The sequence below is a fragment of the Tamandua tetradactyla genome, chromosome 19 (genome assembly GCF_023851605.1).
Source record: "Tamandua tetradactyla isolate mTamTet1 chromosome 19, mTamTet1.pri, whole genome shotgun sequence".
Taxonomy (NCBI): Eukaryota; Metazoa; Chordata; class Mammalia; order Pilosa; family Myrmecophagidae; genus Tamandua; species Tamandua tetradactyla.
Genome location: NC_135345.1, coordinates 6450064 through 6473478, shown reverse-complemented (window position 1 = coordinate 6473478; position 23415 = coordinate 6450064). Strand labels below are relative to the sequence as shown.

The 23415-nt window shown below is 53.3% G+C and overlaps 1 protein-coding gene across 2 annotated transcripts in view; it reads right to left on the bottom strand.

Moving 5' to 3' along the window:
• PPP2R2C (protein phosphatase 2 regulatory subunit Bgamma) overlaps window positions 1-22651 on the bottom strand; it is a 153338-nt gene extending 130687 nt beyond the window's left edge. The window contains exon 1 of one of the 2 annotated variants that reach the window (XM_077136356.1): window positions 22537-22651. In XM_077136356.1, the coding sequence (XP_076992471.1) occupies window positions 22537-22606 (70 nt within the window). In that variant the 5' untranslated portion in view covers window positions 22607-22651. Of the gene's footprint in view, window positions 1-22459 lie in introns of both variants that reach the window. The other variant, XM_077136358.1, reaches the window with a different exon arrangement.
• Between the last annotated feature and the right edge of the window lie 764 nt (window positions 22652-23415).

The following is a 23415-nucleotide window of genomic DNA, read 5'->3' as shown; positions in this document are numbered from 1 at the left end:
GTTCTCTGCAGCAGAACTGGGGGGTGCTGGGTGTGATGGAAATAGCAATTGCTTTGGAGGCAGAGGAGCCTGGGATGACTCCCAATTCCCCTACCCATGAGCTGTGTGACCCTGGGCAAGTAGCTCAACCTCTCTGAGCTTTCCCCATCCACAGAGGGGGTCAGGTACCAACCGGAGACAGGTGCTGGGGCTGGCCTGCCCACCACAATCTAACATCTGCACACCCACAAACACCAGTGCCTCCTCCACTGTCCCCCACATCTCCTCTTGTACCCCAAATTCGGAGCTTCTCACTGTCTTGTGCTAATGGTTGCCCAACTCTTCATCTAGGTCAGAGAAAACTCCAGCAACGTTTCAGCTGCCCTTACAGAGCTCTGCCAGCTGCTCAAAGGAAAACGGTGGACAAGGGGCCCCGCAGGTCAGTGTGGGAGACTCCAGCCCCTCCACGTCCTTTATGCCGTCAGAGCATAAACACTAAGGAAGGAGGGAGGCTGACTCGGGTGACTCGACACTTCGAACCATCCCGGGACACTGTCCCATCCAGGACCACTGCCCAGAAGCCCCAAGGGAGCAAGCAGGTACTGGCACACCTGTGTGAGGATTCAGGGTCTGCAGACCTGGGTTCAAATCCTGACCCACCCACTTCCAAGCCGGAAAGCCTCTGCCTTAATTTCCTCTCCTGACCCCTCACAGAGGGGAAGTGAGGCACAACCAGCCCCTGCAGGCCCTGCCTCCTGCTCTGCCTTGCTAGGCTTGCCACTTACCTTCTGGAATCTTCTTCCCTTGCATCCCTTTGACCTTGGGGCTCACTCCGGGGCATGTCTCTCATGATGTGCCCTGTATCCCCAACAGGGCAGGCCCCAATAAATACTTGCTGAATGAGCACACTTCTTCCAGGGAGCCCTCCCTGATTTCCCACCACTCAGGCTGCTCAGGCTCCAACTCTGGGCCAGCCTCCAGGTCTCCCACCTCGGTGCTGACTGCTTGTCCCTCTGGTCTGCTTGGAGAACTCCCTGGGACCTGGGCCTTGCCAGTCTTATCCACTGCCCTCTCCCCTGCTGCCAGCAAAGCAGCTGGCACTTAATATGTCTTCAACAAACTGGTGCCCTGCTCAGGCCTCTTTAGCCCTCCTTGGTGGTTACGGTTTTTGCCATGCTTTTGGCTCTTTCTTTCCCTAAATTCCCCATGCTTCCAACTAAATCCAACTTCTTATTGGGACCAATTCCACCTCAGCATGTTAAAACTCAACGTGCTCTCAACTCTGTTCCTTGCATTTTCCAAGTTTTCTGCAATGAACACCTATTACCTTTATAATTGCAAAAAAGCTAACTCTGATGGGGCAGGAGAAGGGAGAACGGGTGGGAGGAGGTAGCAGGGGTCCGGGACGGGTCCTGCCGCTTTGTTCCTTCCCTCTGAGCAGCCCTGGGGAAGGGGCCTCAGGTTATAAATCCAACCGTGTCTGGTTTATGGAGAAGGTGCCGCATGCTGATAGGCTTTTATAGCTGTGTATTTACAAAGATGGGGCATAATTAATTCCCAGCCACCTCCAGCCCTCCTGGCCGCCAGAGATGTTCCATCACGAGCCGGAGGCCCGGGGGTCTTCAGCTCTCCCCAATTCTGCTAAGTCCTCTTGTACCCTCTTCTGAGGGACCTTGTTGGGTTGTTGGGGGCCTGAAAATGACACCCCCATTCCTGGCCTTGCTAGAAACCTACTGCTGGGGAGAGGGAGTTAGCTATGGGGGCAGATCAGGGGCATCACAAGGGCCCTGCTCAGAGCCAGGCCTGAAGCCCACCCCAGGCCCCACCGCAGCCCTGCCCCGCTTTGCTCAGCAGCTTCTCCCCCACCTCTCCCTGCCCCTGGAGCAGAGGTCGGCAGGGCCAGGACGAGACGGCTGGGCACAGGTCCCCACAACAGAGAGCCCAGGAGGGGTGGGGGAGGAGGGCATGGGTGGGGAGACCCCACCTGCTTGGTGAATGCTGCTGGAAAAATGGGCACGTGCCTTCCTAAGATGGATAAATGTGTCCAGCCACCTCCTGCTGGTGGAGCCCCCAGGTTCCTCTAGGGTGACTTTTCACGTCCCCACTGGGACCCACCAAGGGCAAATGCTACAGTCTGACTCTCAGAGAACAGCGGGGATTTCCTCCCTGCCCAGCTCCGGACCGGCTCCCCTTTCACCCCTGTCTCCTCCCAGTTCTCCTCTTTTCCCCGGACTATATGGGACACACACCAGTGCCATTCCAGGTGCTGTGGCCTCAGACCTGCTAGCCATCCCTTTGTGCAGACACCCTCTCTTCCGAAGAAGACCCGGGTGGAGGGTCTCCAGAGACAGAATGCTCATTTCACAAATGGGGAAACTGAGGCCCAGAGAGACTGCATGGCTTTTCTCCTGCAGAGAGCTTGGGCCTGCAGGCTCCTGACCCCACCTGCCCTCCGCTGCACTTTCTCTCAGAGGGCACAGCTGCCCCGACCCCAACCCCAGCCCACTGCTACAGAGACTGCCCTGACTCATCACGGGGTGTCTCTCCCTCCCCAGGTGGACATTCATCTGGAGTTGGACAAGTGGCCCAGTTTGAGGTTTTGAGATTCAGGTCACACAGGAAAGGTGCATCAGCCAGGTGTGCATGGATATGAGGCTGATGCTGGGGACCCCTCCAGCTCTACCCCTCAAACAAGCAAAGTCATTCGCTGTCATCCACTTTGGGATGGAGCCCATGTGCATCCTCTGGGCCCAGCTCCATCCCCCATGTCTCTCCCAGCCTCTCCCTTGGAGACACGTCCAACTCGTGGGGTCAACACAGCAGTCAGGACCCTCCTGGGACTGCAGGTGCCCCAGGAGCCTGCAGGGCTGGGCTGGCCACGGGTCCAGGGCTTCCCCGTAGAGCTGGACCGTTCGGCCACATCTGTATCTTCCCACCCTGTGTGGATGGGCTGTGTGCCTGGGCTGCCCATGGGGCCCCTCCACCCCTGACTTCTGCTCCAGCACCCCACAAGGCACTGCAGGACACCTGCTGGCTAAAGGGCAGGAGTGGCCAGGGGAGTCAGAGCCGCACCTCCCCACGCTCTGAGCACTGAGCAGCATTTTCCCCACCCACTGGGGTGGATGGACAGATCTAGTCCGCTCCCTCCATCTGTGCTGCAAACACCACCCAGCATAAGGATGAGCATCCGCTGGGACCTGTCCTAGCCTTGTAGGGCTGCCAGGACAAAGGACCCCAGGCTGTGGGGCTTGGAGCCACAGACTTCCATCCTCTCTTAGCTGTAAAGTCCAAAATCCGGAATCAAGGTGTTAGCAGGGCCATGTTCCCTGCGAAACCAGGAGGGGAAAACCCTTCATTGCCTCTTCTTGCTTCTGCTGATGGCGTGGGGAGGGGTGGCGGGGGTGGTGGTGGGGGCTGCTACAATTTCCCCCCACCTCTCCCTCTTGCAAAACACCAAAGCCCACAGTGTGTTCTAGATTTTGTCCTCAGCGAGCGTTGGGCTTTGGAAGATCCAATCTACTCAACAAACTCCTTCCTGACTCACAAAAATTAATAAGATGTGAATAATGGCTGCTGGGCGCTTCAGCCAAACTCCAGGGACCAACGTGTCCTGTGGCCTGCTCTGTAACGGACAGAGACCCCTTCCTGCCACCCCATCAGCAAAGGAGCACAGGAGGGAAGACTTAGCCCCTCCCTCTGCACATGGGACCCCAAGCAGGCCCCTGGAGCCCGGGAACCCCCATCTGATGAAAGGGGGTGATTAATTATAGCCGCTGCCTCCGAAACTTTGGGAAACGTCGCGCCCCACGCAGGGGCAGCCTTCCCTGAGCCATGGGGTGCCTGTGGGCAGGCTGGCCAAAGCCCAGCTCACCGGCCCTGCCCTGCACCCCTTTTCCCCACAGTTGCCCTGGCATGAAAGCCAGCATAGACCCCCCGAGGCCACGTCCCCTGATGTGGGGACCCCAAGCTGCACCCGCAGAGAAGGGGGTACCCCAAGCCTGAGCCCCACTGGTACTAATAACGTCCACGTGGTGTACTCCCAGCAGGCAGGGCCACGTGAAATCTAGTCTGCCCCTAAGCAAAGCATGCACTTACCTTTTATTCCCCTGAATCTAAGTGAGTAGAAACATGGAATGCTTTTCTTATTTTTGAACGCAGAGGAAGAGACCCTCCTGTGCCTGAATGCACACGATGACAAGAGAGAGTGCATCCCAGGACAGGGCGCGGTGGCTCCCAGGTCAGGCGCGGCTGAGTTTGCATCTCAGCTCTGCCCCGCCATCATCGGGGAGATGGCCATGCCGCTGTGGCCTGTCCCAGCGCTACCCTACACCGTGGCTCTGCCTCTCCCACCAGAAAAGGAGAATCTAACTCCCTCAACACTCCGAATGTGGCATCGCCAACGTCCTGTGACTTGCATCCACCCGGCTCTCCCAGACACTCGCTCTGTCCCTGTTAAGAGGTTGTTCTAGTTTGCTAACTGTGGAATGCAACACACCAGAGAAGGATTGGCTTTCAATAAAAGGGGATTTATTTCATTAGTTCTTCAGAGGAAAGGCAGCTAACTTTCCACTGAGGTTCTTTCTTACGTGGGAAGGCACAGGGTGATCTCTGCTGGCCTTCTCTCCAGGCCTCTGGGTTCCCCAACAACTCTCCCTGGGATGATTTCTTTCTGCATCTCCAAAGGCCTGGGCTGAGCTGCAAGTGCTGAGATGAGGTGTGCTGAGCTGCTTGGGCTGTGCTATGTTGAGCTCTCTCATTTAAGCACCAGCCAATTAAGTCAAACGTCATTCATTGCAGCAGGCATGCCTCCTAGCTGACTGCAGATGTAATCAACAACAGATGAGGTTCAGGTACCATTGGCTCATGTCCACAGCAACAGAACTAGGTGCCTTCACCTGGCCTAGTTGACAACTGAATTTAACTACTACAGAAGTCCAGCCGCTCTGAACCGCCACTGCATGCCATGCTCGGGTGGCCGGTGGGTGGTCCCAGGTGAGCCCAGCCCCCAACCACCCCCACCACAGCCCCCGCCACAGGACTGGCACTGCCCTGCACCCCCAGACCAACGCATCACCAGCTCAGAAGAAGCAAGATGCTCAGCTGATGACACAAGGGGCAAAATATCCACGCCGCCAAGCCCTGCCCAAATTCCTCAGCCAAAGAAACCAGGAAATATGATAAAATAGTGGTTGTTTATGTCACCAAGATTGAGAGGAGTTGATTTTGCAGCCGTCATAACCACAGCACTGAAGGTGAGCTCTTGGATGGGGTGTGGCTTAACCTCTCTGAGGCTCTAAATGGAAAGGGGGACCACTGGGAGCCAGTGAGCAAATGTGCCACTGCACAGCAGCAGGGGACAAGCTCCCCTCATCCTTGCCATCACCAGGAGTATTTTACCATAAAGACAAGTCGGGAGACAGGCATTTTTCACAAGATGCTACTCCAGCACAGCCAAATCCCATCACCCATCAGACAACCATCAAGAGATAATGAACCCAGCCCTAAGTGGCCATGTGCCTGAGCTGAAATCGATCCTTTAAAATAAATTAATTAAGCAAGAGGGACAGAGACTGATGACCCCAGAGCTGCTGTCTACACATGGCCTCATGCCTCTGAAAAGCACCTGAGCAAAAAGTTTAATTTTGGTTTAGTAGAAAATATGATATTCAAATCTCTATTCAAGCCCTCAAAACCACCCGTACCCTTTCATCTGGAAATCGCATTCCTAGAAATCCAGATCGGAGAACCATGTGAAATACCTGAAAACGTCCGTTCACGAAGACGCTCACCGCATCCCAATGAAAAGCACCAAATGCTGGGGACAGCTGGTGTCCAGCAGCCGGGGAGGGGTCTCTACCTGCCACCCTGAGTCTCTGCTGTCACCTACACCTACCAGCTTGTGGCCACGCGCTCAGGTCCACCAGGGACCACGAAAGGTGGCTCAGCCGCCCCTCCCCCACCACGCCAGGGGCCTCCCCTCCTCCCAGGACGGCCACCCCAGCCCTGCAACCTCTGTCCCCTTCCACTGCAAGGCCGGCACCTCACTGGGGGCGTTTCATCTCTCCTGGAAATGACCCTGTCTCCCCAGACGCGGTGCTGGACCTGCTGTTTCTCCACCCTACCCTCAGCCTCTCTGTCCACCTGGTCCCAGGGAGACAAGGGTCCCCCTTGGGGCTGCCCCCGGCCTCCCAGCTCCCATCACACGACATCATGATGACTTGTTTATGTCCTTGTCCCTGGTCCATGGAACTCTCGAAGGCAGAGGCTGTGTCCGAGCCCCTTGCCCGCATTGTCCCACACCCACGCCCCTTCCCCACAACACGGGGACATGCCACGGGCGATTGATCCTAGTCTGACAAAGGAATCTGTTTATCTTTACTGAGTGAATAACCATAGCCACATGATAGAATATTATGCAACCATTAAAACTTGTTTGCTCACAGTCTGTAATAACATGGGGGAATGCTTACAGCGCGTTCAGTTTTTTCAAAGATACAAAACTGTATTTATATTACAATTCACAGGGGTGGGGGAAGTTAAATGGAAACACAATTAAATGTGAATTATGTTTCTGGGGTAGTGAAATCAATGAGGTTATTTTTTTTTTATTTTTGCACGAGCAGGCACTGGAAATCAAACCCGGGTCTCCGGCACAGCAGGGGAGAATTCTGCCACCGAGCCACCTTCGCACCACCCAACAACATTATTCCTCCTTCATTATTCTACTTTCTGCATTTTCCAACATTTCCCTAATGAGACAAAATGCACAGAGAAATAAAACTGGAATGTCCGCACAAGGAGCATCTTAGCATATGCCCAGCGTCACGCCCAGAAGCTGACAACACGGAGCGCATTACAATGCTGGATTAGATTTTCACAGCTTCAATAAAGAGCCTCATCTCTCCTTTGGGCCATAAAATATTCAGGGTTGTTTTTATCACCTTACACTCTGAAAGCCCGTGTGGGAAGCACACGTGTGCAGCCGCTGATTTCTCCGGTCAGCTCATTCCATGATGGACTGTTCCCGAAGCAGGCGGGCTGGAGGTCTGCAAGGCCGCGGGAGGGCACGAGCCCCTTGCACCATGATGGCTGGGCTGCCTGACCACTCTGCAGCGAGGAATTTGGGTTCTCTAATATTCTCGAGCCGTCAGCTTTAATAAGGAGTCTGACAGCACTTCGCCCTGGCCAGCGTTTAAATCATCGTCACAGCCCTCCCGTGGGGCTGGGCCATGCAGCGTGCACGCTGCCCATGTGGAACGAGGACAGGCAGTCTGCTTTGCACAGGACCTCAAAAATGACCGTGCAAGCTAAAGCTGTTCCCCCAAAAGACATGTCCAAGACCTGATCCGTGGTACCTTGAATGTGGCTTTATCGGAAAACAGGGTCTCTGCGGATGGAACCGAGTTTAGAGGAGATCATACACAGTCAGGTGGGCACTAAATCCAGGGGCTGGTGTCCTCAGAAGAAGAGGAGGGGACACAGTGAGACAAAGAACAGTAAAGCTAACACTTTATAATACACTGTAACTTGAAACATTAGAAACATTGAGAATTCAAGGGTTCATTTCTTTGTAAAAAATGTTATGGAGACTGTTTAACAACTAATTGTTGCGATGTGATTTGAAATTTATTGCTTTTTTGTATATATGTTATTTTTCACACCAAAAAAAGTTGATTGTGATGATAAATGCACAGCTATATGATGATATTATGACCCATTAAGAACATAATTTTAAAAGAAATGTACGGAGAGGAATGGGATCGGTGCTGCCTCCTGTTTGGGCTTACCATACGGAACAAGCATCTCTTCTCTACCTTGGCGAATTGTCCTGGGCCTTCCTGAGGGTGGGTCAGCCTCGGACACTCTGTCCTCTGCACTTTCAACGTCATGACTTAGCTCCAAGACGGCTGCTCAGGTGCAGCGTGTTGCCAGCATCACTTCCTGCGCGTCTTCATCCTCTCCATCGCAGCCACCTTCCCCCTAGGTTGATAAATCCACCTTCACTGTTTTCCTCGGGCTGCAGAGGGTAGGAGCAGCTACCCTGCCTGATCAGCTTTTTCTCCTGCAGCTCCCTAACATTCAATTCAAATTTCCCAACCAGCAACATCACTTTTCACTTTTTCCTGCACTTTCAACTTTCTTGCCCATTTCCCCCTCTCATGATCCATTTTTGCAAAATGTTGCTTGGGTGTCTCACTGGGAGACAAGGAGGCAACACATCTGCATGTCCTGCTGCCTGTGAGTGAGCTGACAGAGGCCCGGTAACCAGTTACGGACCGGCTCTGAAAAAGTGACTGGTTGTGATGTGCGTTTGTTACTTATGCAGTGATGTGTGGACCGAGGGTGTACTTCATACAATTACTCACACGTACTATACCGTGGGAACCAAAATGCACACATGCTGGCAGGCTGGGGTTATTTAATTAAACTGTGGTGTGTTAGTTTGAAAGCTGCCGGAAGGCAGTATACCAGAAATGGAATGGCTTTATAAAGGGGAATTTCTAAGTTACAAGTTTACAGTTCTAAGGAAGTGAAAGTGTCCAAATTAAGGCACCCACAAGAGGTTACCTTCACTCAAGAAAGGCCGATGGGTCAGGAACTCCTCTGTCAGCTGTGCAGGCACGTGGCTGGCATCTGCTGGTCCCTTGCTCCTGGGCTCCATTGCTTTCAGTCTCTGTGGCTGTGGGGGCTCCTCACTTTGCTTCTCCAGGGCTGGCTTTCATCTCCTGGCTTCCCTTGGCTCTCTCCAGGTTCTGGCTTGCTTAACACCTCATGGCAATGTCCGCTGGGCTCCAAGCATCCGTGCCTCTCTTCTCCATGTGCCCACAACTGTGTCCGCTGCGCTGTGATGATTCTGTTGGCTCTGAAACTTTCACTGTTTCTGATTCTCTCCAAAGTGTTTCCTCTTTTAAAGAATTCCAGTAAATGAATCAAGACCCACCTCGAACAGGTGGTGTCACGTTTCCATGGAGATAATCTAATCAAAAGATTCTAATCCATAGTATTGAATCAAGATTAAAAGAAACAGTTGTCTCCATAAGATTGAATCAGGATTAAAACGTGGAATTTCTGGGGTACATAATATTTTCAAACCAGCACATGTGATAATTGAAATTCATGTATACTGGAACAGTGCAAAGTAAAAACTGCCTACACTCTGGGGGGTTGGCCAGGGGAAGGTGTATATTTGGTACAAACAAGCGAGCAATCAAACTAAAAAAACACCTGGACCACTCTGAGGTCAGATTTGAAGGTGTGTCATTTGTTCACTCACTCAGTCATTCAGACATTTACCAAGCACATTGCAGGTTACAGGTGCTGAGCTGGGTCAGAGGGAGCTGAGAAAACCAAGACACGGCATCTGCTGACATGCCACATGCCAGGACCCTGCACGGAGGGGGAGAAAGGCTAGCGCTCCAGTCCTGTCTTGTCACCTGAGCTGAGTCGCCTCTCTTCCCCAGGTCATGAGCCAGTCTCTTCACTGGGGATGGGTTCCCTCTTCTGCCACTTAGAGTTCTCTGGTTAAAGTAACAGAAATCGACTCAGTTTAATTTACATAAAAAAAAGAATAAAAAAAGGAAGTTACTGGGCAGCTCTGAGGGAGGCACGGAATCAAGGAGAGAGTACGACAGCTGGACACGTGGGCTCAGAAGAGGCAGGCAGGACTGGGAACTCAATATTAGGAATCCAGGGCCATTCCAGCTGGCTACTGCTGTGTAATAAAAAAGACAAATGGTTTAGCAAAATAAGCCACAGGACAAATATTATATGATATCCCTGTTATATAAATTAACTAGAATGTGCAAATTCATAGAGACAGAGAGTAGATTGCAGGGTAGTGGAGAATGGGAAATGGAGCGTTCCTATTTAATGGGAACAGACTTTCTGTCTGGGTGGCAGAAAAGTTTTGGTAAGGGATGGTGGTGGCAGGAGCAGGACATTGTGAATGTAACTGACACCACCAAGTTTTGTATATTTGGAAGTGGTTAAAATGGGAAATTTTATGTTACATAATGTTACCACAATAAAAACTTGAACACAGAAATCAGAGAGCCAACACAGTGTGTATATTATGGACTTTGCTTAATTACATAATTTTGATAATATTACAGCTGTAACAAATACCACATTTGTTGTACTAATCATGCAAAATGTTAATAATAGGGAAAACTGTGGGGGTGGTGTATGGGAACTCGGTCCCTTTTGCCTCCTTTTTCTGTAAACCTACAACTGCTCCAAAAAATAAAGTCTATTTTAAGAAACCCTAATGGCTTAACACAGAAACCATTTATTTTGCTCTGCAACTTGGGCAGGTCTCAGAGGGTGGTGGTCTCTGTGCACATCGGATGGCCTGGGCCGGGGCTGGAGGGTCTGTTTTAGATGGCACACGCCCACGCGGGCAAGGCGGTGTTGGCTGTGGGCTGGCAGCTCAGCAGAGAGCCAGGGGCCCTCACCTCTCTGCACAGTGAGAGAGCTGGGTTCCAATCCCAGGCATCCTGAGCAAGCAGGGCAGGAGTGCACGGCACGTTTTGACTCAAGTCTCCAAATCTGCCCCATGTCACCTCCACCTTATTCTACTGGTTCTTTTCATAGTCACGGAATGGGGCACCCCATACTGGGCAGGACGACAGAGTCATGGATACAAGAGGGCAAAAAGCTACTGTCCAACCGCGAAAAATTAAACACAACCAGAGACAGATAGCAAACCAAAGGGATAACACAGATACAACACAGGGGACAGATGATGGCAGAAAGTGGGCAAAGAATATGCCCCCAAACTTACAACTGAACAAATATAATGGGTCAATAAATACGACAGGCAGCTCAATGTCACAGACGTGATTCGAAGGAACACAGCATGTGAACTACCATATTTGCAAATACACATTGATTCTAGACACTCCTGGCAAGGATTTGGGGAAAGAGGGTCTTGGACACCGCGGGAGGTAGTTTAGGCGTGACAACCTTGCTGGAGGAAAAGCCTGACAACCAGATGAGAATGATTTAGAAGAACACACTCTTAGAAGCAGCCATTCCAATTCCAGAAACTCATCCTAGGGAAATGACCAAATTTACACACAAAGATATACAGACAAGGAAACCCTTTCACAACATTGTTCGTGATATTGAACAAATGGAAATTTCCTCACTACCCACTAGGATGAGATCGATTAAAATATACGAGATGCCTTTGGCAAATACTGCCCATGATGGCAAGAAAATCTACTAGATTACAAAATAGTGAGAGCACATAGTAGGTGCTCAGTAAACATTTTTTGAGTGGATGAATGTGGGAATGTTTCTTCCCAGAGAGTTTGGTACATACATGCAAATAAAAAATATACCAAAATGTTTTCAGAGGTAGGGCTTTCTGTTTCTCCTCTTATTTTTCTACATTTTCTGAACTTTTAGCAATGAGTTTTGTAGTAAGACAATAAGCCAATAGCAATAAAAATACTTTAAACAAAGAAAATCAACTCTTCATGATTCCTCAATGTCAACAAGATAAAATCCAAACTCCTTGCCATGGCATTCAATGCCTTCCCTGATGGCACAGCCTTCCCATCTGCCCCCTGCTCTGGCAATCCCTTCTTCCCTGCCTCTACCCTCTCAACACAGCCCCAAGGACACACTGGCCCATTTGCATACCTTACAAAGGATGCCCCCAGTCCAAGATGCCAGTCTTTACCCCTGTATGGTGGGTTTATAGGGCCAGGCAATGCTTTGCTTGCTAAAGCTGCCAGAATGCAATATACCAGAAATGGGTTAGCTTTTACAAAGCGGATGTATTAGGTCACAAGTCTACAGTTCTAAGGCCATGAAAGTGTCCTAATTAAGGCATCAACAAGAGGATACCTTCACTCAAGAAGGCTGACTGCATCCAGGTTCCTCTGTCACAGGGAAGGCACACGACAACATCCGCTGTCCTTTTCTCCCAGCTTCTGGGTTCCAACAGCTCTCTCAGTCCGTTCTGCAGCTCCAGGCATCTGTGTCTTAGTTTCATCTCTCTGCTGTGTCAGCTCTGAGCTCCCTGTTTCCTGCTCTTTATTCTCTTTATACAGGGCTCCAGTAAAAGGATTAAGACCCACCTGGAATGCAGGGCCACATCGCCATCTAATCAAAGGTCCCACCCACAACTGGGTGGGTCACACCTCCATGGAAACAACCTAATCAAAAGGTCCCACCCAAACAACAGGCCTGCCTCACAAGATTGGGTTAGGATTAAAGGAACGTGCCTTTTCTGGGATATATGAACAGTATCGAACCAATAGAGCTGGCAAAATAGCTAACTGTCCACCATGATCCACACTTCTGTTCCACAGGTGCAGCTGTCACATCTCCATCAAATCAAAGGTCACACCCAGTACTGGGCTGTGCAGATAATCTAATCCCGAGTTTCCACACTACAATATTGAATCAGGATTAAAAGAAACAGCTGCACCCGCAAGAACAGATCAAGACTAAGACATGTTTTTCCTGGGGTACATAACACTTTTAAACTGGCACATTTCAGACCCCTGAACAGACCTGTGGAAGAGACCACCAACCTGCAGGGGTCACCCGTGACGGACTGACGGCGCCATAACTAGAAACCGTGTGTGGGACTAAACCACTGAACTTTGGGGGTTTCTTTGTGACTGGTGGTAATTAGAGTAATCCTAAGAGCTATAACAAACTGTGCTCGGCAGCCAAATCTCCTCCCGGACCTGCCTCTCCCACACAAAGCCTGCACTCCTGTCTCCCCAAGGAGGGTGGACGTTGTGAGGGCTGGGGGAGGCTGCCTCTTTGTCGTGGGGGGGCAGTGGGAAAGGGTATAGAAGAAAGCAGAGTAAGATGGAGAGGGCAGCTCCCAGGCACGGAGCCAGGCCCGGGGAACCCGCTCAGGGTGCTAGCTCATCCAACACTTGCACAGACCCACCAGGAAGGTACTGCCATTGAGCTCTCGTTCTCAGATGTGAACACCCAGGCCCGGCTGGCTGAAGCTTCTGCCCAAGCACACTCTGAGGATGGTGCAGAAGTGGGACCTGGCACCACTCTCTGTAGAGTGGTCCTGGGAGAAGGACCCACCATCGGCCTTTGGAAAATGGGGATCCAGGTACGGATTAGGGACAGCGGGCTGAACCAGCATCCCTTAGCATCATACTGAATGTCTCCCTCTGGGCAGAGGCCTGGAAAGGGGAGGAAAGACGGGCCTAGTTAGGGAAGACCTAAGAGATAGAACAATCACAAGTTACCTGCAGAGGCTTCGGAAACTGGTTCGAATCTAGTAACTCTGAAAAGACTTTTTGGACAACAGGTGATGTGGTCAATACCGACCAGAACTTAGATGACAAGGAAAGAGGATTCATTTTGCTCAGCGACATAATGGCACTGGGTCTTTAACTTTTGGAGAAACCTACTGATGTAGGGTGAAATGACAGGAACCTTAGATTCACTTAAAAATTCTTCAGCAAAAACAGGGGCAAGGGAAGGATATGGGGGAGTATGGCAAAAACCTTGGCTGCATGGGCAGGCCACAGTGGCTCAGCAGGCAAGGACGCTTGCCTGTCATGCCAGAGGACCCAGGTTTGATTCCCGATGCCTGCCCATGTAAAAAAAAAAAAAAAAAAACTTGGCTGCAGTTGAAGCAAAGGGGTGAATTTGGGACAATTCAATATACTATGTTCTCTACTTTTGTACATAGTTGAAAGTCCGCAAAAACTTTTTTGAAGTATTGCAAAAACTCCAATGCGAGTAAATAAGAATAAAAGAAGCTCTCTTATTGAGATTTACGTCCACTACAGACACGATTTCATTCAATGCCCATAAAAAGCCTAAGTGCTTGGAAGCTCTCCCTCTCCCTGCCAAATGCCCAGAGCCCAATCAGGCTCCCGGCCCCAGCAGCCGCAGCAGAGGGCAGGGGCCTGGGGGGAGAGAGCACGCCCACAGGAGGCCCCTTGTCCGCAGTTGGAGAGCCCAGCCCTGCTCAGCAGCCCAGCACCCCGGCCGGGCCCCTCTGAGCAGCCTTTGTTCTGCCTCCCTGAGCGGTCAGCCCAGGCTTCTGGAGGACAATGGACCCCACTGTGCAAGGAGGGCAGTGTCCACCCCGGGCAGCACAGCGGCCCCCAGGTGTGCCCTGTCACCCAGCAGCCTGGAAACTGCTTCCTGAGACTCAGGCAGAGGAGTCTGGGTGCAGTCAGGGGACAAGCATTACCTCTTCTCCCAAGCAGCATGTCCCTTCGTACATGCCATTCCTACTGCTTAGAAGGCACTAGAACACCGCGTCCCAGTCACCATCACTCCTCTCCCTGGAGAAGCACTCAGTGCCCGCCACCTGTCCTTGGTAGAGCTGTGACCACCCTCCACCCACCCATGCAGGACGGGGGCTCCTCTCTACCACTGACCTGTCTCAACGTCCTTTAATTGCATACACACCTGTGACAAATGCATACCTGCACATACCTGAGCGCTGAGCTGGGAAGCCCTGGGTTCAAACCCAAAACCCTCTTAAGCTTGGTATTTAATCATTACCTAATGGACCACTGCCCCTGCCCCATTGACCCAGGCCTACACGCTGGCCATCAGGAGCGCAGGTCCTGCAGGTGGGTGGTCTGCGTTCAGACCCCAGCATTGTCCCTTCCAAACCATGTCGGGGGCAAGGACCCCAGCTTCGGCGTTCTTCTCTGTAAAATGGGGACAAGAAAACCCACAGCATGGGGGTTTGTGAGGCTCCAATAAGAGGAGGTACTTGGCATCGTGTCTAGCACCTAATTAATATGTACTCAATAAACAATTAATCCTAATAATGCCTATTACGTTTGTTTTGTAAGTACTGAATACTAAATTCCACCTGGGACATTTTGCACAAGGGCTGACCCGGGAGGTGTCTATGGTTGTAATGGTCCCCCACCCAGCCCACTCCTCTTTCTCTTAGGTCAAGTCTGTAGGTAGGACTCAGTCTAAACGCTGGACTCCAAAAGGGGGAGAAGCGCGGTACCCGCCTCCCTGGAGCAGCCCCGGGGTGAGGCCCAGAGGTGCAAGCGTGGAGCTGGGAGCCATCAGGGACCTTTAACTCTCCCACCCCGCCCACAGGGGAAAGCTGCCCGATGGTTGGCAGGCGTCCATCACTTCCACCAATCACGAAAGCCAAGAGAGTGGGAGGCGGGGCCAAAGATTCTGCCTCACAGGGTTCCAGCCCTTCTCCTGCAACAAGGGGGGAGAGGAGGGGGGAGCGGGGGTGGGGGGGGGAGGCGGGGCTTCACAATTCTTCTGCCTGGTGCACAGTGAAAACACAGGGCCCCTGGGGCAAAGAGCAGGAGGAAAGTGCCATCCGGGTTGGTTCATTTCTCCCTTGACTTGTCACGGTGGTTTTTATTTGCTATTTCATGTCATTCTAAACAAGGAAAGAAATAAAATTTTAAATTATGATCATGAATCTCCTCGCTTGTGGTTGCACCGTGCAACTCCAGATTTAAATGCAACCATAGAGCAGGGTCACCAAAGCACACAGTTCAAACCTCAGAGCTCGTATACAGAGGAAACACTGCATTAAAGCAACTCGGCTGCTCTTGGGGAAAGGCTAAAAGGGACAGGAACTCTGACTGCCCTATCTTCCCCTTTCCTTCTATTCAGCGAAGGAAGAAGAGGAGCAAAGGATATGACAGGGCTCCTTGGAACGCCACTGCCTTCCTTCGTTGGAATGAGTTCTGGTTCCCACACGAGGCGTGGCCTCTCGTGCTGGCAGCGCCCCCCGCCTGCTCCGGCCCACGCACGCCGGTGCACGAGCTCGGAATTCAGCAGAGCCCACGGCACGCGGGAGGTCAGCAAGACGCCAACACAGGGAAGCAAGGAACAGGCGGTGACACACCCGTCGGGTGTCTCTCTGCTCACGTGCATGGTACACTGTCCCGCTGGGTTTCGCGTGCAAAACACAAGTTCAAAAATAAAATTATTCAAAATTTTAAGATCGCGAGAAGCATAATGTTAAACCTAGACGGGGGTCCTTCCCAGCTTGGAACCCTGTGTAAAAACAGGGGTGACGGAGCCATGAAACCCACCCTGTTGCAAAGCACGGGAAATCTGCTTATAATCTCATGTTAAATTAGAAAAGCAGCCTTCAACATGGTTTCTATGGAGAGAGCACAGATTTTATTAAAAACAGACATGGGTATCAAAAAAAGACTGGACGGAAATACAGCAAATGGCTGAAACGGCTCATCTTTGCATGAGAGATGCAAGCTGCTTCTTCTTTCCCCGATCTGCACTGCTATCCTGTAATCTCCCCTCCATCAAGCCTCACATTTCCCACAGCTAGGCTCCTTCCCAAGACCTAAAACATTTTTTACAAAAACATTCCCTTAACTCTGTAAGTCTTGAGGATAAAACCCCAAAATTGTAGTAAGTAAGAAGCACCAGGAGATGAGGTAGGAAAAAGTTTATTAGCATTTGGTTTCCATCTCCCAAGAAAGAAAAAGAGGCAAACCCTACTCTATGCCAACCAACTCTTAAGTGAGGATTGGCTACAAATCCACCCGTGCACTGCTCACACCAGCTCGTGGGTCTGGCACGCAGGGCAGTTTGGGGAAAGTTCTAACAATCACTCTTTGCACTTTGACCTCGCAACGGCCCAAGGCAGTAAGCCATGTAGGGCCACTGAGGCTGAGAGGTGACGGATTTGACAGCGGCCACCCAAACTGAAGCCCCAGGAGAGGTTATGGAAGTCTCACTCCCAAACGGAAGGAAAAGGAACAGAGCACCCGAGCCATCCCTATCGCGGTTTTCATAAATCAAAGGCTGCTACCCCCACCTCCCCCTGGGCTGCAAGTGAGTGCCACCAAGTAATCTCCCTTCTCTTAGCCTCAGTTTCCCTGCCTGTAAAACAAGGCAGGGGTGGGAGCTGAGTTAGCCATTCTGATGGTTTCTAAGGGCTGATCCAGCTTTAACCCCTGAAGAATGGACATCATTATTTATGGGCTTGTTCACATATACAGATTCATAATGACGTGAGTTTGTAAGAAATCTAGGAGGGTTCCTTTGGAGAAACGGTGGAGAGTTCATGGAGAAGATCTTAAACATTAAGTGATGGCTCATCCCTTATTTCAAGTGAGCTAAGCAACGCTCTTTAGAAGATACAGACCCAGCCCAGACACCCGCAGAGCTGGGCTTCCCTCACCAGGCCTGGGGAGAGCCCATCCAGCCAACAGTGCGCCTTACAGGGCCAAGGAGGAGAAAGCAGAACCAGGTGGCCTTGACTCGAGTAAAAGGAAGGACATCTACACTTACCGATAAAAGAAGATTCCCACAGCAGAGTGCAAATGGACAGATTTCCCTCTTGGTGACGTGGACCTAAGGCTCAGCTGTGAGCTCCAGGTCTTCCGGAGGGACGGAATTAAAGTGACAATAAGGAGGTGTGCTGAGTCGGGTACCTGAAGCCCAGGGCGGGGCTGGTTAATCCGGGAGTGGCAGTCACCGAGGTCCCCCATTCCCGCCGCTCCTTGCCCCGCCACCAACAGCACTGGCTTAATCCTAGCAGGGGACTTCCGTGTTGCCGTCACAACAGAGAGACGAGTCAGAGTCAAGCCTCCCCTCGGCCCCCAGGAGCGGGCGGCGTGTGCAATCACAGCAGAGGATGGGATTCGGTAGGCATCAGTCAGCCCCAGCAGGAACCGAGGGCACCTATTGGAAACCAGCAGAGCTCTGCACTGGGGTGGCGGGACGGGTCAGGGCTCAGCCACGCACCCCCACGACGCTGTCCGTGTGGCTGAAGGTTAGGTGCAAACAGCTCCCCTCTCCAGTGTGGGTTAGGCCCGGGCAGAACACAGAGGCACAGCCAGGGGAAAGCACAAAAACGCTCCATGCAGTGGGGACTGACCAGGTGCTGCCCCCAGGCAGGCCCGGGACCCTCCTGACCACACCAATTCCCAAGCCGGTCACTTCACCCCTCTGAGCCCCCTGCATTTCCTCAACCATAAAATTAGGGGACCTCTGCAGGAATAAACACATTATTCTGAAACCATATGCAACACGCAAGGACGGCAAGGGTAGAGATTAGAGAAACAAAGGTATATTCTTTTCCATGGATGAAAACAGCACACGTGTAAAATAGTTTGACAGCTGAGATGTCCCAGGGAGGACAGGCCATGACCCCAAAATGCCAGAGGGCCAGGGAGAGGGGAGTGACCCCTGTTCTCCAAAGACCCTGCACTACCTTGGGCTAGCTGCTCAGCACCCACCACCTCCCTTGGGCCATGAAGCTCCCTGCAGGCAGGGATGGATCCAGCTTAGTAAGTGCAGTTCAGTGGAGTTAAATAGCCCAGCGACACCTACAGAACTCACTCTAAACCGAATCCTGGTGCCTACAGCAATGAAGAACGCAGGTGGGTAGTTCTTCCTAGACCCGTGGCCAGCTGTTGAGAGAGTCTACACAGACTTCTGGGAACCCTCCCCCATTCCCAGGGCCCCTTTCTCTTCGGGCCAGGTCTCATTTGCCTGCCACACCCACCCAAGGGCTGCTCAGCCCCCCATCTTTGTAGCTTTTCTGAGCCCCAGGTTGGCCAGCGCCCACAGTGGCCATCAGCACTCTCAAGGCAGCTGAGCTCAGCCCAAGGCTAGCAGAAAGAGACTCCAGCCAGCAGCATAAGCCATGAGGAAATGCAGGCCAACCCCAGCGAGAAGCACTCCACGCCCACAGGAACGGCTACCACGTACAAAGCTAAGGGGTGGAGAGGATGTTGAGAAACAGGAGCCCTCCTTCTGGAAATGCAAAACGGTGCAGCCGCTGTGGAAAACAGTTTGGCGGCTCCTCAGAAAGTTAAGTATAGACTTGCCATCTGCCCTGGCCATCCCACTGCTAGGAATATGCCCAAAAGAACTGGCAGCAGGGACCTGAACGATATCTGCACACTGATGTTCACTGCAGCTTTATTCACAATAGCAAAGGGTGAAAGCAACCCAAGTGTACATCAACTGATGAGTGGATAAACAAAATGCAATTCTACCATACGATGGAGTATTATTCAATCATAAAAACGGAATGAAGTGCTGAAATATGCTGTAACCCCAATGAACCCTGATGATACCATGAGTGAAATAAGCCAGACACAAAAGGACAGACATCATATGATGTCATCAATAGGAAATAATAAAAATAAGCAAATTCAAAGTCAGAAACTAGGACACAGGTTACTAGGAGACAGACTGAGGACAGGGAATGGGGAGTTAATGCTTAAAAATGAAAAATAAAAAGACCTAAGCTGTTATACTAATTCACACCAAGGTGTGAATGACTAACAAAACCTAAACACTGTGCCAGGTATCCGGGACAGTACTCAGTAACTCCAGCAGGACTCTCACTGGCAAAGACCTTGACTTGGAACTCAAGGGTTGAGAAGAGCACGTGATGGGCATTCCAGGTGGAGGTAGGAGCCAGTGCAAATGTCCTGAGGCAAGAAAGAAAATGGCCTTCTTTAAGGACCAGGAAGTAGATCAGAACCTTTGAGTGAGGGCAGCTCATTAGGCAAAATGTAGTGCAAAGGACCAGATGAAATAAGGACTTTTGCAAAATGACCCTTAGCATCCATAATTTGTTCTCAAAGCTCTTCTAGGAACAAGACTTAAATGATAAAGTGTATCCAATTCCTCCCACAGGCACTGTGGCTCTGCTGGGTGCTTTCTACATTAGCATAGTCCCTGGTCATCCCAACAACCCATTAAGAGAGATCACTATTACTTTTCCCTTTGCAAAAGGAAGAAACTTTTCCAAGGTTGCATAGCAGGTGAAGAGTCAGAAGCAGGATATCAACTCAAGTTCTGTCTGAAGTCCAGCTCTGTAATCTACTCTGTGCTCTGGGCATAAAATGCAGTCAGGGATGCAAGAGTGTTAAAGTCTGTTTTCACTTAAGGAAGCCAGAGTTTTCCTAAAATTCTAATAAGTATTATTAATTGCTTCCTCTACTAGACCCTGCCCTCCCTGAAGGCAGGAGTTCTGCCCCTGTCCCCTTGACTCTATACCTTATGCACACTGGTGCTCAGTCTGGGTGCAACTGCGTCCCCCACAAAGGCATGTTCAAGTCCCAACCCCTGTTCCTGGAGTGTGAACCCATTTGTGGGTAGGACTGGTGAAGATGCTAAGGTGAGCCCAGACTGAACAGGGGTGGGCCTTCCTCCAATGTGGCAGACGTCCTTGTAAGCAGGGGAAACTGGATATGGAAACAGAAGCCAAAGATGGAGAGAGGTCACCGCAGGATGGAAGCAGAAATGCATACACAAGCCAAGGAACCCCAAGAATGGTGGCGAGCCAGCATGAGAAAGCTACAGACGCCAGGAGGAAGTATGGCCTGGCAAGACCTCGATTTTGGACTTCTAGCCTCCAAAACAGAGCCAGTCAGTTTCTGCCATTGAAGCTACTCGAGAGTGTGGGATTTAAAGGAGCAGCCCTGGCACACTGAGACACTGAGGTTTTCCATCTAAAAATGTGGGGACAAGGGTACAGGAATGCTTGGGTGAGGCCCCAGCAGGAGTTAGCCACTCATCAGCAATCTGCAGTTCCGAGGCGGCTCCCTCACGCACCCTCTCACCTGGGAAGCTATCATTCGCTCCCATTTCACAGGCAAGAAACTGAGTACCAGTGAGAAGAGACACCCGCAAGGGCCCAGGGCTCCCTGCTAGAATATAGACTGCCTGCTCTCAGGGCTAGAACAGTGGCTTGCCACCACTGAAAAGGGATTAAAAGCCATTTCTTCTTTCTCCTATAGCTACACACTTGTCCTTGCTCTCTTCTGCCGAGCACTCGTGAAATTCTGAAATAAAATGGGGAATGGAGTAAGGGAAAAAATCAACCTTTGTAATGTCTACTAAGGGTCAGGCATGCTGCTTTTTACTTTTAATCATACACCTGGCCCTGTGCTGTCACCCCCAATGCACAGATGATAAAACGGAGGTGTCCCCGGGGAGGCGGGGCCAGGCCATGCTGGGGAACAGCTGAGCGGACCTGGCAAGTTCCCCTCTCCACCAAAGCCAGGCCGCTGGGCCCCCTGCCAGCGACCCAGAGGCCTCTTTAACCCTCTGCTGCCCACCAGGCTAGGAGCAGAGAAAGAACAACCCTGACACAGGCCCATCCTTGCTCAGCCTCACCCAGGCAGCAGACATAGGGTGGCGTTCAGCCTCCTGGGCAGCTGTGAGGGCCCCCGGTTGGGAGCAGCTCTCTCACCCAGCCCTGCAGCCCTGCCCCCTCCCCCACCACACACACACACACACACACACACACACACACACACACACGCACACGCCCATCAGCAAAGCATGACTCAGCGGTTCTCCTCAGGGAACTGGGGGCACACTCCACCCCCATCCAATGCTCCCCTGCCACCAGATCAGGAACAGGGGGGAGCCCACCTGCCGGGGCCCCGCGCTCTCCCGGCCCCACAGGGCTCCAGCCCCGGGACTCGGCCTCATTTCCGGCAGATCCAGGCATCCAGGCATCGGGCTGGCAGACGCAAACTGCCGCTGAGCCCCGCGAGCTCCCTGAGACAAGCACCCACGCACACCAACGCTGTGGGCTGCAGTGCTCAGGGCCCCTCAGTGAGCCCCTCCCCAGAGCCCTTCCCACATGGGCACCCACCAGGGGCACCCCTTGCCCAAAGCCCACCAACACTTCTGCAGCTCCTGGGAAGATGCCCACCGCCCGTGGACACGGAAGGCCTCGGGAATAATGAACCCGGCGCCCGCAGCCTCCCCACCCCCCACCCGGGGCTCACTCCGCAGCCCTCTGGCCGTGCACCGGAGGTGTCGCCGCTGTCCCCTAGGCAAGGCCCCTTGGAAGTTACTGACCTACAAAAAAGGGACGGTGACCCTCTGGATTCTTATGGCCGACTTGGGAGATTTCAAATGCAGGGCCCGTTTGGGGAGGCATGTCCCACTTTTCAGGGAAATCCTGACCGTTTCCGGCCAGCTCCTCCTGCCTCAGTATATAAATCACCAAGAATAAAAGACCAAACTCCAGCGGCCTCCTTCCCCCTCCCGCTAAGGGACCCCTGCCTCCAGAGGCCCAGGGAGGGGAGGAGGAGGGACAGCCAAGGACCCGGCAATTGGATTTTTTCTTCTGGGTCCCTCTTCGTCTCCAGGGAGTGGGCAGCCTAGAAAATTCTGCGGGTTTTGGGCAGGGCTGAAATGTCAAATTCAGGGTTTTAACCCATTACATTTCCCCCCCCCCCCCCCCGGATTCCTTCACCAGATTAGCCGAAGGGATGGCCTTTTCAGAAACGATGGCCGGGGCGGTTCAGGATGCCACCTGGCCACGGAGCGAAAAGCTGCCTCCCGCGGTGACTCCCGGAGGGCGGCGCGGAGGAGGGCATCGCCTCTCCGCCTGGCAGGGAAGGCGACCCCGCCTGGGCCCTGGCTGCTGACCCCCGGCTCCCTCCCTCCTGGGCCCGGGGCGCGTGGGGCGGGGTGGGGTGGGGTGGGGTGGGGTGGGGTGACACGACACACATCGCGCGGTCCAAACCTTCGGAGGGCATTCGGTGCGACGGCATCCCCACGCCGCGGCCGGCCGGAGGGGGTCTCAGACAACACGTACGTTACCTTCAGTCACATAGCTGTGGTCCCGCAGGAAGCTGTGGTTAATTTTCCGCGTGTCCGTGTCCTCGCCCATTGAAGGCCGTGCCCGGTGCCCTGGGCATGCCCCGCCGCCGCACACCGATGCAATCCGCAGAGGTCGCGCCGGGCGCGCGGGCCATGCCGCCGCAGCCTAGCAGGGGCGCGGGCCGCCGGGGCCCCGGGGGGCGGGCATCGCGGGCGTGGGGGGCGGCCGGGCGGGGGGCGGGGGCGCCGCGGTCAGGCGAGCGCGCGGCGGGCGGGCGGCGGCCGCGGGGTCGGGCGGGCCGGGGGCCGGGCGCGCATCCCGGCCGGCCCGTGCGCGCTGCGTCGTGCGCCCGGAGGCCGGGCTGCGGGGCGCCAGGCGGCGGCGGCGGCGGCGGCGGCGAGGGGACGCGCGCGGCGCTGCGCCGAGCGAGCCGGGGCCGAGCCGGGCTGCGCGGGCTGGGGCGGCCGCCGCCGCTGTCGCAGGCCCCTCCCTCGCGCCGCCCGCTCCTCCGCCCCCGCGCCCCGCGCCGCCGGCCCACGAGCGACCCCGCAGGTGGAACCTGCGCCAGGCCCAGGCGGCGGCTCGGGGCTCCGGCCCCGCGCGGGTGGGCACCTCGGGAGCCCGAGTGCGCCGCAGGGGAGGTTGGAAGGAAGCGGTCGGTTTGAGGGACGGGGAGCGGGTCAGCTCAGCTTTGAGGGTGCGTCTTGGTGCCCCGGTGCTCCGGGAATAGAAGAGGCGGCCGACGTTTGGGTGGATTGGGTTGTGGGGGGCCGCTGAAGAGCTGGGGCGGCGTACCTGGAGAATGGGTCACTGCGGAGGGGGTGGGAGGGCAGCGGTCCCGAGGCCGGCCCACAGCCCAAGTGGCCGGCAGGTAGAAG